The sequence below is a fragment of the Adiantum capillus-veneris genome, chromosome 26, assembly GCF_014529385.1.
Source record: "Adiantum capillus-veneris isolate H3 chromosome 26, ASM1452938v2, whole genome shotgun sequence".
Lineage (NCBI taxonomy): Eukaryota > Viridiplantae > Streptophyta > Polypodiopsida > Polypodiales > Pteridaceae > Adiantum > Adiantum capillus-veneris.
This window is the reverse complement of record NC_140956.1, coordinates 62,046,416-62,061,911: the sequence shown is the minus strand read 5'-3', so window position 1 is coordinate 62,061,911 and position 15,496 is coordinate 62,046,416. Positions and strand designations below refer to the sequence as shown.

Below are 15,496 nucleotides of genomic sequence, written 5' to 3'. Positions count from 1 at the left end.
CCCATTACTAAAGTATCCCTGCCACAGCGAATGCATTTAAATACCAAACCATGAACTCCACCTAAAAATTCTGCAATAACCCACTTACTAATATAAACAAATTATACCACTCAGTTATCTGCAATGTAGAATAAGGAAGAAGCTAACATCAACTGTAGTGATAACCAACAGTTCAACTTGCAAAGCCTAGTTCTATGCCATCAAGAAGAAAGCCCACATGAAAGGAAAGAAAAACTTCCAAGAGTCACCTTTGCTGGTCAGTGCTACATTATAGAACAAAAGAAGGGCCTAACAAGATGTAGAGGCCCCATTACATGTAAATTAAAGAGTAAAAGGAGAGTACACAAGTTGTATCATGTTAGTTCCAATATATATAACCTTCAAATTGAGGTAATCTGTGGCCATTTCAAGTCCAGAGCCCATCAGCTTCTCAACAGCAACTGCAATTCATGGCTCTCCGAGACAAAACCGCCATAAGCTGCTCTTCTGTCATGTGATCTGACCTTTTCTTGATGACCACAATTGTTTGGCAATGCATACCTTGCACCACCGCTACAGTCGAGTGATGCACCTCAAGCTGTAGATCCTGCAAAGCCACCATCATCTTTGCAATTGGGTAATTCTCTCTTGAGCTTTCAACACGAATAATCGCTTCTTGACCCACTAAAAACCGCACATTAATGGTGATCCTGCCATGTGGGCACACAACAGATGTAGAGCTCTTTGAGGGAGATGCAGCCACAAGAGTGGTATGTGCAACATCTTTGTTGTCAGATGCATCATCATCATACAGAGCATTGCCATTTTCTCCACCCAGCCGCGCAAGTAGATTTTTGTTTCCTATTTCAAGCTCTTGCACCTTCGCCCTGAGCTGCTCTATACACGCAGTCGCATCTGCAAGTACTGAGGCTTTGTCCATCTTCGACACATTTGGAACAACAGCTCTCAATGCATAGAAGCGCTGGTTCATCTTTTCCCGCCTTTGGCGCTCCGCCTCTACATGATTCAAAGGCTCCTCTCTCCCATTTGCAGGCTTCCTACCTCGCTTCCGAGGCTTCTTCTCTGCAACCACCCGGCTGCAATCTGCATCCTTGAAGGAGGCCTCCGCGTCCGAATGCTCAGATTCCACACTTGACCGGACAGCGCCAGGAACATGCATTGTTACACTCTCTTCCTGGATAGAAGATATCCCCTTGTCCTCTGTAAATGCCTTGTTTGAGCTGGCACTCTTGGGATCATTACGGCTTTGGGATGGCCTTTCCACTTCCATACATTCTGTGACTTTGATATCATGCTTGTCAGATAAGGTTTCAATGAGTTTTGAAGGAAAAGACAGCATATCCCCATCCCAAGGCCTGGATGTATGGGTGTAATTAGAAGCATGAGATACACCCACATCATCTGCTGCCGCCTTTGCCACATTGTTATATGTTTAGAGTGGCATCTTCCCCTTGTGAAAACCTCCACTATGAAAACTAGGCATTTGCAAGTGCCTATCAATATCTACAACTTTCCCTGCATGTATGAAGTTGGAAGCTTCAGAGGTTTTCATAATGTCATCATCCATAAGTGGGTATGCCCAACGCCACCTTGACTCAAACTCTGTGCAGCATTCGGGCCAACCTCTCTCATATTAGGTGCTTGTTTGCTAATCTCCCCTTCCTTTACAGTGCTGCTGTGTACAGATGCAACACTTTCTCCTGCTACCTGCTTGTGAATATTGCCTTCAAGGCCTTCATCAATCTTCGGCATCTGGTATTGAAATCTTGAGCTTGCTCTATCGTTCCCAATCAAGTCTGCCCCAAGAAATATATCCTGTGATGCATGTGAAGCTGCCAACAAAGGTGTCTGCACCGACATCATATTTGTCTCATTAAGCCCCATTGCCCCAGCTTGATGATAGTAATCGGGTTGCCACATCATTTGCAACATGTTCTCACTTTCGCGATCTGCAGGCATCATGCCTGCATATGGGTTATCATCCACAAAATTGGGCAATGGACTCTGCTGAAAAAAGGGTGACTCTGCTTTCGCCATCATTGAACTGAAATACACACTCTCGTGAGGCTCCTCTTCAAAAACCTGACCCACCAAACTCGTAAACGTAGGGTCACTTTGAATTGTCTCTGTCGATCCTAGTTCGACAACTCCTCTAGAAGTTGGGACAAAAAGCATCGTGCGAATGCCAAATCTTTGCGCAAGCTCTGCCCGCCTGCAACCTTGCCTCTGAAGCTCAGCCGAGCCCTTAAGCCAGAAATAACGTGCACTGGCAAACGCACGACCAGGAGAGTCAGCTTCAATTCCAATCCGAAATGAATACATCATCGACACAAGAAAAAACCATTCCGTGTCTGTCACATCAGCATCCAAAGCATCCAAGCCAGCAGATGTGGCTGGATCCTCCCCATTCTGTGTTATGATAGCTTGCAATTCTCTTAAGATTCTTCGACGGAGCTGTTGATCAGCCTCACTGACTTCGACTGCTTTAGTGGGGCTATTCTGCTCGCTTTCCTTCGGATTGTGATACCCATCCCCCCAACCAAGAACTTGCTTATCATCACTGGTATTTGTGAGCTGCCAAAAGATGGCATAAGTCCATGTTATTGTAGAGCTATTCTCCACAATGGACTGTAATTTTTGTTGAAGATTATCTTCTTGGGTAGCCATGGCAGTCTCATTTGCAGGTGTCTGGGCGTCCATGGCCCACAAGGCATCCCCGTGAGGGGCAGAGCTAGAGCTCACGAAGGCCCCGAGGAGCGCATGGTCGTCCCACCATTGAGATCCAGCTAGGAGCTCGTTGTCTGCGTGAGAATTCATCATGGATGCCACAAGAGATACTTACAAGGATGCAAAATTGATAGGTCTGTTGTGTCCAGATGTCGCAACAACATACATGCCCCTGCCGCAAGCGCTCCAATTGGATCCTTTATGGGGGCAAAGACGGGTGTCTGTACAGGCGTCACGCACGAAAGAAGTAACCCAAACCCTCTGTGTTACAGTTGTGCAAGGTGGTCTTTCATGAAGGGAAACTTGATTGGTATGACGAGTCGTGAGTCTATATACCGGTTCCTTGTTGAGAAAACTGTGTGTATGCTTCTATGTCAATCTCCATGTAAGGATTCTGTGGGTATGGGTGTGGGTGGGTGTCTGTGTGTGTGCCTACAAACACATGACCTCCATTGAAGGCTCCAATACGCACAGAACATACAGAGTACAGACAGACCAACTCTGTCGCTCGTCTGATGACACTCATTTTGCAACCTGAGACGACTCCCTAGTTTTCTCAGGAGCGCATCCTGCCAGATCCTGGTACCCGCGGGCCCCCGCGAAAAGAGGGCGGGGGGAAAAGGGGGGGAGGGGGGGTGGTTGTCTGTGTGTGAGTGAAAGAGCATTCGAGTTTAGAACTCAATCTAATTAAGTTAGCTCATACCCGAAAATAGGTCGGCAAAAAGCAACTAGGCTTGCGTGCAATTGTGTTGGTCACAACAATTTCATGTTAGCCTACTGTGAAATAGTCATATTATCTCTCGAGATGCTATCTGTATGGATCCATCAAAGTTGGAGGTAATAAAAGCATGGCCTAATCCAAGGAATCTACATAAGCTAAGAAGCTTTATTGGTATGTGTGCATACTATAGACGTTTCATAGAAAAATTCTCTCAAATAGCAGGGCCATTACATGACTTAACAAAGAAAAACGTTAAGTATTCATGGACTGCTAAGGAGCAAAGTGCTTTTGACAAGCTCAAAGAGAAGCTTATCTCCCAACCATTCCTTATGCTTCCGGATCTCTCAAAGACATTTGAAGTCCAATGTGATGCTTGTGGTGATTGCCTTGGAGCAGTTTTGCTTCAAGAAGAGCATGCCGTAGCATATGAGAGCCAAAGGCTCAACACGGATGAACGGGTCTTAGGCATTTATGAGAAAGTACTATTAGCTGTTCTACATGCCCTAGACACATGGAAGCACTACCTATTGGGGACTCCATTCATCTTACGAACAGACCATCAAAGTCTCAAATACTTCATAACGCAAACAAAGCTTTTCGACAAACAAATGAGGTGAGAAAATTTTCTTTCACAATTTAATTTCCACATTGCTCACATTGTTGGTAAGCACAATCAAGTGGCTGATGCACTTTCACGACGACCAAAAGTTAATGCCGTGTCAATAGCAACTCACAATGATCTATCTTCTATGATAGATGAGTATGCCACTGACCCTGACTTTAAAGACATAATGTCAGCTCTTGCTTTGGGGAAGAAAGAGGAACCATTCACCTTGCAGGATGGTTATCTTCTCCATGGCAATAGGCTATGTGTTACCCACTCCCTTTGTGAGAAAGTCATGTTTGAATCCCATGCTTCTCCCTAAGCGGGGCATAGAAGCATTCAACATACTCTTCGAGGAGTAGAGACGTACTTTTATTGAAAGTGGACATACAAGAGTATGTTTCAAAATGTGTAGTATGCCAAAAGACCAAGTATGATAGAGGGAAGCAACCTAGATTAATTCTTAATTCACCATGGGAGAGTATATCCATGGATTTTATCTTTGGATTACCAGAATCTATCCATGGGAATACGGGAATATGGACAATAGTCGACAGGTTTAGCAAGCAAGCACACTTTATCCCTGTCAAGAAAACTATTAAGGCACACAAAATGGCAACTCTCTTCATATCACAGATTTTCAAGCACCATGGATTGCCAACATCCATCGTGTCAGATAGAGATCCTAGAATGACGAGTAATTTCTGGAAAGGTCTCTTCAAAAATCTAGGTACAAAATTGATTTTCTCTTCAACCTATCACCCACAAACGGATGGCCAAAGTGAGATAGCCAATCTTACGATACTTGATCTACTAAAGACCTATGTTACAAAAGTAGATCAACGCTCACAATGGAAAAAGTACTTACCCCTTGTAGAGTATGCGTATAATAATACTATCCACACTTCTACGGGAAAAGCGCCTTTTGAAATCATAGAGAGACGACCTAAAAGTCCCTTGCTACTTAAAGTACATGGGAAGATCTTCGCTGCTGATGAGTATAGCTGTGACCTGCAAACATCTTTTCAAAAGATTAAGGAGGCTATATCCATCTCCCAACTAAGGCAAAAAGCTGTTGTTGACAAGCACAGAAGGGCCTTGACTTTCAAAGAAAATGATTGGGTCTTACTTAAGTTTCCTAAGGCTCGATTGAGGCAAACGACGGACAAAAATCCTACGGGCTATCAAAGTATTATGCTAAACTAGCAAAAAGATACTATGGTTCTTTTCAAATTTTGAAGCCAATCAATGAGGTGGCTTATCAACTCAAGTTACCTAACCATTGGCTCATACACAATTCTTTTTATGTGAGCCTACTCAAGCCCTACAAGGAGAGCCTCCAAATGAACCAATGACCCTCCCGAAATCGAAGATCAAGAAGAGTTACTACAACCCGAAGCTATCCTTGGCATGAAGACAAGGTACTTCGACATGGTAGGATTATCTGCGGTATCTTATTAAGTTCAAAAATTATCCTTTTGAAGATGCTAGATGGATGCAAGGAATCCAGCTTAAGGATAGTATGAACCTTGTCAACACTTACAATGCTACATTAGAGTAACCAAATGTACATGTTTATTTTAAATGATCAATGTTTTTGTCTTATAAGACTAATTCTCTCTTTATTGTGCACAAATTTAAGTAGTATGCATACTAAGAATCATGTTTGGGATGACGACGTCTCTCAAACACCATGTAGAATTTGTCACTCTACTTGGGAGGATGAAATGGACTAAAGAGCAGACATGCTTGCAGCAGTTATGTCTCCCAAGCACCAAATGGATTAGTCATCCATCTTGGAATGATGTCGTAGGGTAAAAAGGGATCCTCTACCCGCTAAGACAAATTGACTAGTGACTATGACTTTATCTTTTTTACCTCATAGTCGAGGACGACTATGATTTCAAGAGAGAGGTAATGTCATTCAATATGTAATATCTAACCAACCCAAATGATGTTCTCATATTAAACTGATCATTTAATATGGGATAATAAACAAGAACAATGGTTAGAATGTAGACATGTTCTTACGTATCTATCTCAACATGGGGCCAATGGTAAAGGCACCCAAATGAGAGATGGTCTGTCAAAGAGCACGGTTAACTAATGAAGCTTAAAAGACCTTAGGGTTAGCTTCATTAAAGACCTCCAATGGTTAGTGTTAAAAGATCTTTGACCTTAAGCAAACTAGAGCTGAGCTTGAGGTGGGAACCCGACCTGAACTTAAGCAAGCTAGGGTTGTGCTTGAGGTGGGAACCTGACCTAAACTTAAGAAAGCTAGGACTATGCTTGAGGTGGGAACTTCACCTAAAGTGCTTGTCATGCTTGATGATTAAGGTACTTGTCACATTTAATGAGGAAGTTGCTTGAGAAGCTTCCTATACATGGGGGGTAAGATGCTTGAGTCAAAAAGAGAACCTACACACTTAATGAGGAAGTTGCTTGAGAAACTTCCTACGCATAAAAATCTCAAAGTTAGGGGAATTCTAAAAGAGCACATGGGACACATGTTATACTCTCACTAAGCTTAACCACATGGTGTGCTTGAATGCTATTGGTTAGGCTCAAGAGGGTTCCAATGAGCTTCTACTTCCATCTAACAAATATCTAGATATTTTCAAGCTCTCTCTTTAAGGGGTAAGGAGGACACTTGTCAAAATACTACCCATGTACTTGACCGCATGTTGCATGTGATTTGGGTGTTGGATAGCCGTTTGCCACCTATCTGCTTCACACATTGGCAATTGCAAGGAATCTAATATTTTAGATTGAACTAAACACATTGACATGAATTACCATTCGATCAAGGAGAGAATATCTATAGGAGAGATCAGACGTTAAGCCATTACATGATTTAACCAAGATGAAGGCTAAATACAAATAGACACAAAGAGAGCAAGAAGCTGATGCAACTAATAAACAAAAGCTTCTCTCTCGAACCACTTTATCTCAAAAAGCCTTCTGAGATCCATTGTGATGCATGTGGAAAGTTTTAGGAGCTATCCTACTACAAAATTCAACACCACACCCAAAATGCAACATATGAAGCTGACTACACGGGCATGTATGGTCAATACCACTAGGGCTGCACAATTTTGGTGGCAGTGTGCTTGAACCAAATGTCAATGAAAAACTTTATGTTTGTTACCTATTCCCATCGAGCCCACCCCATGAGCCTCAAACCCTCAACATTGGGGTTACATCACAAAGGCTCAACCAACTGAGCTACACTCTTTGGGTAAAGCCCATTACTAAAGTATCCCTGCCGCAGCGAATGCATTTAAATACCAAACCATGAACTCCACCTAAAAATTCTGCAATAACCCACTTACTAATATAAACAAATTATACCACTCAGTTATCTGCAATGTAGAATAAGGAAGCTAACATCAACTGTAGTGATAACCAACAGTTCAACTTGCAAAGCCTAGTTGTATGCCATCAAGAAGAAAGCCCACATGAAAGGAAAGAAAAACTTCCAAGAGTCACCTTTGCTGGTAAGTGCTACATTATAGAACAAAAGAAGGGCCTAACAAGATGTAGAGGCCCCATTACATGTAAATTAAAGAGTAAAAGGAGAGTACACAAGTTGTATCATGTTAGTTCCAATATATATAACCTTCAAATTGAGGTAATCTGTGGCCATTTCAAGTCCAGAGCCCATCAGCTTCTCAACAGCAACTGCAATTCATGGCTCTCCGAGACAAAACCGCCATAAGCTGCTCTTCTGTCATGTGATCTGACCTTTTCTTGATGACCACAATTGTTTGGCAATGCATACCTTGCACCACCGCTACAGTCGAGTGATGCACCTCAAGCTGTAGATCCTGCAAAGCCACCATCATCTTTGCAATTGGGTAATTCTCTCTTGAGCTTTCAACACGAATAATCGCTTCTTGACCCACTAAAAACCGCACATTAATGGTGATCCTGCCATGTGGGCACACAACAGATGTAGAGCTCTTTGAGGGAGATGCAGCCACAAGAGTGGTATGTGCAACATCTTTGTTGTCAGATGCATCATCATCATACAGAGCATTGCCATTTTCTCCACCCAGCCGCGCAAGTAGATTTTTGTTTCCTATTTCAAGCTCTTGCACCTTCGCCCTGAGCTGCTCTATACACGCAGTTGCATCTGCAAGTACTGAGGCTTTGTCCATCTTCGACACATTTGGAACAACAGCTCTCAATGCATAGAAGCGCTGGTTCATCTTTTCCCGCCTTTGGCGCTCCGCCTCTACATGATTCAAAGGCTCCTCTCTCCCATTTGCAGGCTTCCTACCTCGCTTCCGAGGCTTCTTCTCTGCAACCACCCGGCTGCAATCTGCATCCTTGAAGGAGGCCTCCGCGTCCGAATGCTCAGATTCCACACTTGACCGGACAGCGCCAGGAACATGCATTGTTACACTCTCTTCCTGGATAGAAGATATCCCCTTGTCCTCTGTAAATGCCTTGTTTGAGCTGGCACTCTTGGGATCATTACGGCTTTGGGATGGCCTTTCCACTTCCATACATTCTGTGACTTTGATATCATGCTTGTCAGATAAGGTTTCAATGAGTTTTGAAGGAAAAGACAGCATATCCCCATCCCAAGGCCTGGATGTATGGGTGTAATTAGAAGCATGAGATACACCCACATCATCTGCTGCCGCCTTTGCCACATTGTTATATGTTTTGAGTGGCATCTTCCCCTTATGAAAACCTCCACTATGAAAACTAGGCATTTGCAAGTGCCTATCAATATCTACAACTTTCCCTGCATGTATGAAGTTGGAAGCTTCAGAGGTTTTCATAATGTCATCATCCATAAGTGGGTTATACCCAACGCCACCTTGACTCAAACTCTGTGCAGCATTCGGGCCAACCTCTCTCATATTAGGTGCTTGTTTGCTAATCTCCCCTTCCTTTACAGTGCTGCTGTGTACAGATGCAACACTTTCTCCTGCTACCTGCTTGTGAATATTGCCTTCAAGGCCTTCATCAATCTTCGGCATCTGGTATTGAAATCTTGAGCTTGCTCTATCGTTCCCAATCAAGTCTGCCCCAAGAAATATATCCTGTGATGCATGTGAAGCTGCCAACAAAGGTGTCTGCACCGACATCATATTTGTCTCATTAAGCCCCATTGCCCCAGCTTGATGATAGTAATCGGGTTGCCACATCATTTGCAACATGTTCTCACTTTCGCGATCTGCAAGCATCATGCCTGCATATGGGTTATCATCCACAAAATTGGGCAATGGACTCTGCTGAAAAAAGGGTGACTCTGCTTTCGCCATCATTGAACTGAAATACACACTCTCGTGAGGCTCCTCTTCAAAAACCTGACCCACCAAACTCGTAAACGTAGGGTCACTTTGAATTGTCTCTGTCGATCCTAGTTCGACAACTCCTCTAGAAGTTGGGACAAAAAGCATCGTGCGAATGCCAAATCTTTGCGCAAGCTCTGCCCGCCTGCAACCTTGCCTCTGAAGCTCAGCCGAGCCCTTAAGCCAGAAATAACGTGCACTGGCAAACGCACGACCAGGAGAGTCAGCTTCAATTCCAATCCGAAATGAATACATCATCGACACAAGAAAAAACCATTCCGTGTCTGTCACATCAGCATCCAAAGCATCCAAGCCAGCAGATGTGGCCGGATCCTCACCATTCTGTGTTATGATAGCTTGCAATTCTCTTAAGATTCTTCGACGGAGCTGTTGATCAGCCTCACTGACTTCGACTGCTTTAGTGGGGCTATTCTGCTCGCTTTCCTTCGGATTGTGATACCCATCCCCCCAACCAAGAACTTGCTTATCATCAATGGTATTTGTGAGCTGCCAAAAGATGGCATAAGTCCATGTTATTGTAGAGCTATTCTCCACAATGGACTGTAATTTTTGTTGAAGATTATCTTCTTGGGTAGCCATGGCAGTCTCATTTGCAGGTGTCTGGGCGTCCATGGCCCACAAGGCATCCCCGTGAGGGGCAGAGCTAGAGCTCACGAAGGCCCCGAGGAGCGCATGGTCGTCCCACCATTGAGATCCAGCTAGGAGCTCGTTGTCTGCGTGAGAATTCATCATGGATGCCACAAGAGATACTTACAAGGATGCAAAATTGATAGGTCTGTTGTGTCCAGATGTCGCAACAACATACATGCCCCTGCCACAAGCGCTCCAATTGGATCCTTTATGGGGGCAAAGACGGGCGTCTGTACAGGCGTCACGCACGAAAGAAGTAACCCAAACCCTCTGTGTTACAGTTGTGCAAGGTGGTCTTTCATGAAGGGAAACTTGATTGGTATGACGAGTCGTGAGTCTATATACCGGTTCCTTGTTGAGAAAACTGTGTGTATGCTTCTATGTCAATCTCCATGTAAGGATTCTGTGGGTATGGGTGTGGGTGGATGGGTGGGTGTCTGTGTGTGTGCCTACAAACACATGACCTCCATTCAAGGCTCCAATGCGCACAGAACATACAGAGTACAGACAGACCAACTCTGTCGCTCGTCTGATGACACTCATTTTGCAACCTGAGACGACTCCCTAGTTTTCTCAGGAGCGCATCCTGCCAGATCCTGGTACCCGCGGGCCCCCGCGAAAAGAGGGCGGGGGGAAAAGGGGGGGAGGGGGGGGTGGTTGTCTGTGTGTGAGTGAGAGAGCATTCGAGTTTAGAACTCAATCTAATTAAGTTAGCTCATACCCAAAAATAGGTCGGCAAAAAGCAACTAGGCTTGCGTGCAATTGTGTGTTGGTCACAACAATTTCATGTTAGCCTACTGTGAAATAGATTTTTGGCATGGAAGCATGTAACAAGAATTTCAATGGAATTCTTGGGACCAATTGTGGACCATCGGGCAAAGCTTCTTGATTAGTTCCACATGGCAATCAAACGATGGCTAGCTTGTTTCTTTCTTATTTCTTACAACTAGCATGTGACCTACGCGTTGCTGCAGTTAAATGAAGCATGTCATTCATTCTTGCATCACAATCTTCCCTCGCAAGTGGAACAATCTTGCTTGGTTAGCCTTGCCATAGAAGTTTGTTGATGCTATTTAGTATTGATGTGTTATCAAGTCTTGTGAGTGGGAAACAACATGTTTACTTGTATTGGAGTGTATTGTAGAGAGATAGGCATTGCCGAAGCATAAAATAATTGAGATACCATTTAAAAGACATGAAACTGAAAGAAACTTTAATGAGGATGTCCTCTCAAAGCAAAAGACGACAACCGCCACCACAAGCAGAAGCATCTCACACTGCATGGCCCTTTTTTATGCAATTCATTTACTTCAAACCATGACTTAGCATATGAATGTTGAGCTCTGGCAAAGCATTAAATAATTGAGATACCATTCAAAAGACATGAAATTGAAAGAAATTTTAATGAGGATGTCCTCTCAAAGTAGAAGAATATCACACTGTGTGGCCCTTTTTTATGTAGTGCATTTACTTTAAACCATGACTTAGCATATGATTGTTGAGCTCTGATCACAACTCCGTCCCTAACTTTATGACGCTTGGATCGTAGCCTTTCATGGCTTGAGATCCTTATCTTAAGACTTGGCACAAGACATAATATTGGCAATGAAAATATGTATACATGTGTATCTATCAAATGCATATGAAGATTGACAACAAGCATTTAGTATTCAAGAAAACACATGGCTAAAGCAATCCACAAAAAGCGCAATCGAAATGTTAAAAATTGAAGTGGACTAGTGACCTGGTAATTGAGTAGGGTCTCGTTCGCTTGTGCAAGGCAAAGGACAATGTTTTGTCAAGCTACTAGAAAACCATAGAACTAGTTAAACTTTTCATCAGACAATGAGTCTTACTTGCACTGTAAGACTCAATCACATTCTATGCAACACTAGATGGTTCACCAAAGCCACCAACAAAATATCACACGCTAATGGTATTAGGAACTTTGCTTACTTTTTTTGATAGAGGTGTGAAGCCCTAGGTGCTCAAAGCCATAAAGAGGTTTTCTGTCTCTAGCATGATAAAGTTACAAATGGAGATGCTTTCAATCTTTGAATGTAAGCTACAAGGACAGTTCCATTACCATTCTATCCTTATGTTGGAGATGAACCCTTGCAATGTCCAATCACCACTTACACCTCCTATTGTTGTGGCATATAGGTCCTTTGAGACCATCCCTTTGCTTCCTTTAGAGTAAAGGGCCGCATGTAGTGTGAGTGAATGGAAGTAGGAGGAGGAGGATCTTGTTTCATGTTGCAATGGAGGTGAGAGAAGAGGAAGGAGCTAACTTGGTGTGAAATTATGTGGTGTGTGGACAGTGGGAAGACAAAGGGAAGGAGCTTGCTTTGTGCTACAATGGACGTGGAAGAAATCTAGTAGAGAGAGAATGTGTGAGTATAGGGTGCATTTGGGAAATATTACAAACTAGAAACCACATGTCATACATAAGTGTGGTAGAGAGTCGGAATTGTGTGTGAGACACAAAGGAAATATGCATGCCACTTAACCACCCATCCTTGCACCTTTATAGATGCCCCCTTAGCATGCATGTCGTCCACTTGGCAAAGCCATACATATGGTATGATCCTTGTCTAACACTACTCCCGCCTCCAAGAAGAGTTTTCATCTTCGAAAACAAAAGTGGAAAAAATGTTTTTTAATAACATTAATGTTCTCCCAAGTGGAAGCCTCTATATGTCTATCTTTCCACCGATTGATCAAAACTTGATGGCATTCATGATGCCATACACATTGATAAGACTTGATGACAAAAATACTCTTACCCTACTCTAATATCCTATATATAGCTCAAAATATTTAAGGAAAGGTTAACTCCCAAAACTCTCAACCCATTAAATGCATAAGTATTGAGAAATCTTGCATAATTTTGATACCCAAAACACTCATCAAGCTGAAAATAATAGCCTCTCTCATTCTTAGTCATCTCTTAATAGTTCAAAAACATGATTAACACACCACTCTCTCATTCTTAATCACCTCTTAATAGTTTAAAAACACGATTAACACACCACTCATACCACTCTTTCATTGGGTAGCCCTAGCCATGGGTACCGGTTCTTCTCTTATGACACGAACCTATGGGAAAACCCTCTAGTCTACTAGATGCCCATGTGGCATAAGCCCAAGTGATTATCCATGTGACACTTTACACTTAGGACAGATGACCTATGCTGATGTAATCATTGCTTACCTATCCCATGACATAAGTACAAATGAGCCTATATATTCAGCCTTGTATTCACTCATTCTAAGATCAACCATCAAGAGCAGTTTGAGTCTACATTGTGCTACTCTCTACTCCATCAATCACTCTCTCTCACACACACACACACACCCACACACCCACACACACACACACACACACACACACACACACACACACACGCGCGCGCGCAGACACACCATGAATGCTTCTCTAATTTATCCACCCTAATCTCTACATGTGTATTAGAGCTTGCATGGTGATTAATATCTCTTAATCACTTCTCTTTGATCTTAACTCTCTCTAATAATCACTCTAATCAATTTCAATTAGCAATGCTTGGGCATGTTCTCTCATTTTCTCTTTGAGCCATTGTCCTTCATGTTAATTACTCCATTGAAGGCCACAAATACACATTTGGAGCCATTTAATTGGAAGCTACATCAACACATTGGAGAAACACACTTATGTGTCTGCATAGTTGTCGTCATTAGCTTTCAATTGAGCCCATCCACACACATTTTGGGTTAAGCATTGCAAATGAATGCTTTGATTAAGCTTAAAGATTTAGCTCAATCTTCTGGTTTTTTTTATACCACATTGTGTGTATGCTTGAAAACATTCAATGCCCAAAACACTTTTGGTGGAGAAAATAGCCTCAAAGTCTTTGAGCCACCAAGACCTACAAGGGAACATAGGAAAAAGCTCCTACTTTTAAGGGTAAAAGGATTTGCCTTTTGAGAGAGCACAAAGGCACAAGGGCCACTTCTAAATTTTGGTGCCTGCCCACTGACAGACTCCAACCAAAGGCACCAAACTCTGATTGATAATCTCTTTGCGTTCGCGAATGGCTACCACCCCGACCAACAACCCTATCCACCGATGGTTCTTTGAGCTTCTGATCGACATTGATCGCTCGACGTTGTAGTTTTTCAACACCATGCAACCAACAAAAAAAGTGCTTAGCCACCTTTAAATCAATTTTCAAGTCGACCTTAAAGAGGTAGGTCCCCCCTTCCCATGGTAGAGCTTGCCCTAAGGGCACTTGCATTAAGCCCTCTTTAAGGGTCTTTTTCCCATGTTTCTTTTATTTGAGCTTGGCCAAGACTCTCCCTAGATTCACTTGCCCAAGAGGCCTTCCCACATGTTTTTGAAGACCTTGATCTCCAAGGTGGCATTGAACACTCAACTTCCAAGGGGAGTTTGTAGGGAGAAGTATCATCGAAATTCTTTCTCCAAATCATGATGTCATGTATGCACTATTTAATCCTGAGATTATCAAAACCCGAGTAGCACCAAGTCATGCATTTGCACGAAGGTTTTTTTGCATATTGTGTAAATTCATTGCATTTATCTTTGCATTTAATCAAGGCATACTAACACTCGGCTCTCTGATGATCATGAATGTACGAGGATTCAAACACTACCAAATATTGGTAAAGTAAAACCACCCCAAATTGTTTTTTTTGCATGACATGAGTCCTAAGGTGAATGAACAGAAAAATGCATATGAAGAAGCAATGAACAGAATCACGATGAAGCAATGACAAATAGCACATGAAGACAACAACGACTACTACAAATGAAGGAAATAATCCCTATGAATATATGAATGATGTACTCTAGCTTTGAACCTAAGAATGATAAGTGATCACCTTATGAACCATGAGCTAATGAATCCATAAGAGAACTAGCTATGTATCAGTGAATCACAAAACCCTAGATGAGTTAGTCAATTTAGAAGTACCATTACTAGTCTTAAGGGGGAGATTGTTGGGTAACCGTAACTGTGGGTACCAGTTCTTCTCTAATGACATGAATCTACTATGGAAAAAACCTCTAGTCCACTAGATGCCCCATGTGTCATAAACCCATGTGATTATCCATGTGATAGTTTACACCTAGGAAAAATGACTAAGGAGATTAAACACTTGTATTAGATGTTGTAAGTGATCATCCTCACATGCATTGTAGATTGAAATTTCATCGAAGAGAAAAATGACAAACTTGACCATTCAGAGTTTCAAAAAACTATTCATGAGTGTCATGAAAGTAGTTGGAGCACTGATTAAACGAAGAGGCATAACCTAAAACTCATAATATCCAAACCTTGTTTGGAGACTTTTAGGTCTATCAATAGGTCTAATTCTTGCTTGATGATACTAGAACCGCACATCTATTTTCCTAAGAATGTTTGCATGTGTGAGTTTATAAAAAAACTTGTCTACCCTTAGCAAGTGATACTTATTCTTAATAGT

At 42.5% G+C, this 15,496-nt stretch overlaps 1 protein-coding gene and 1 pseudogene across 1 annotated transcript; both read right to left on the bottom strand.

Annotated features, from left to right (window-relative positions):
• Positions 1–218: 218 nt before the first annotated feature.
• LOC147423558 (transcription factor MYC2-like) lies at positions 219–2,954 on the bottom strand (annotated as a pseudogene).
• A 4,588-nt stretch (positions 2,955–7,542) lies between these two features.
• Positions 7,543–10,550, bottom strand: LOC147423557 (transcription factor MYC2-like). Its single transcript, XM_086501379.1, has one exon. It carries the CDS (start codon positions 10,112–10,114, stop codon positions 7,724–7,726), a length of 2,391 nt encoding a protein of 796 aa, XP_086357505.1. The 5' UTR covers positions 10,115–10,550; the 3' UTR covers positions 7,543–7,723.
• Positions 10,551–15,496: the final 4,946 nt, after the last annotated feature.

Excerpts from the sequence above, each read along its gene's own strand:
- LOC147423557 (XM_086501379.1), bottom strand. The coding sequence starts at position 10,114 with ATGATGAATTCTCACGCAGACAACGAGCTCCTAGCTGGATCTCAATGG.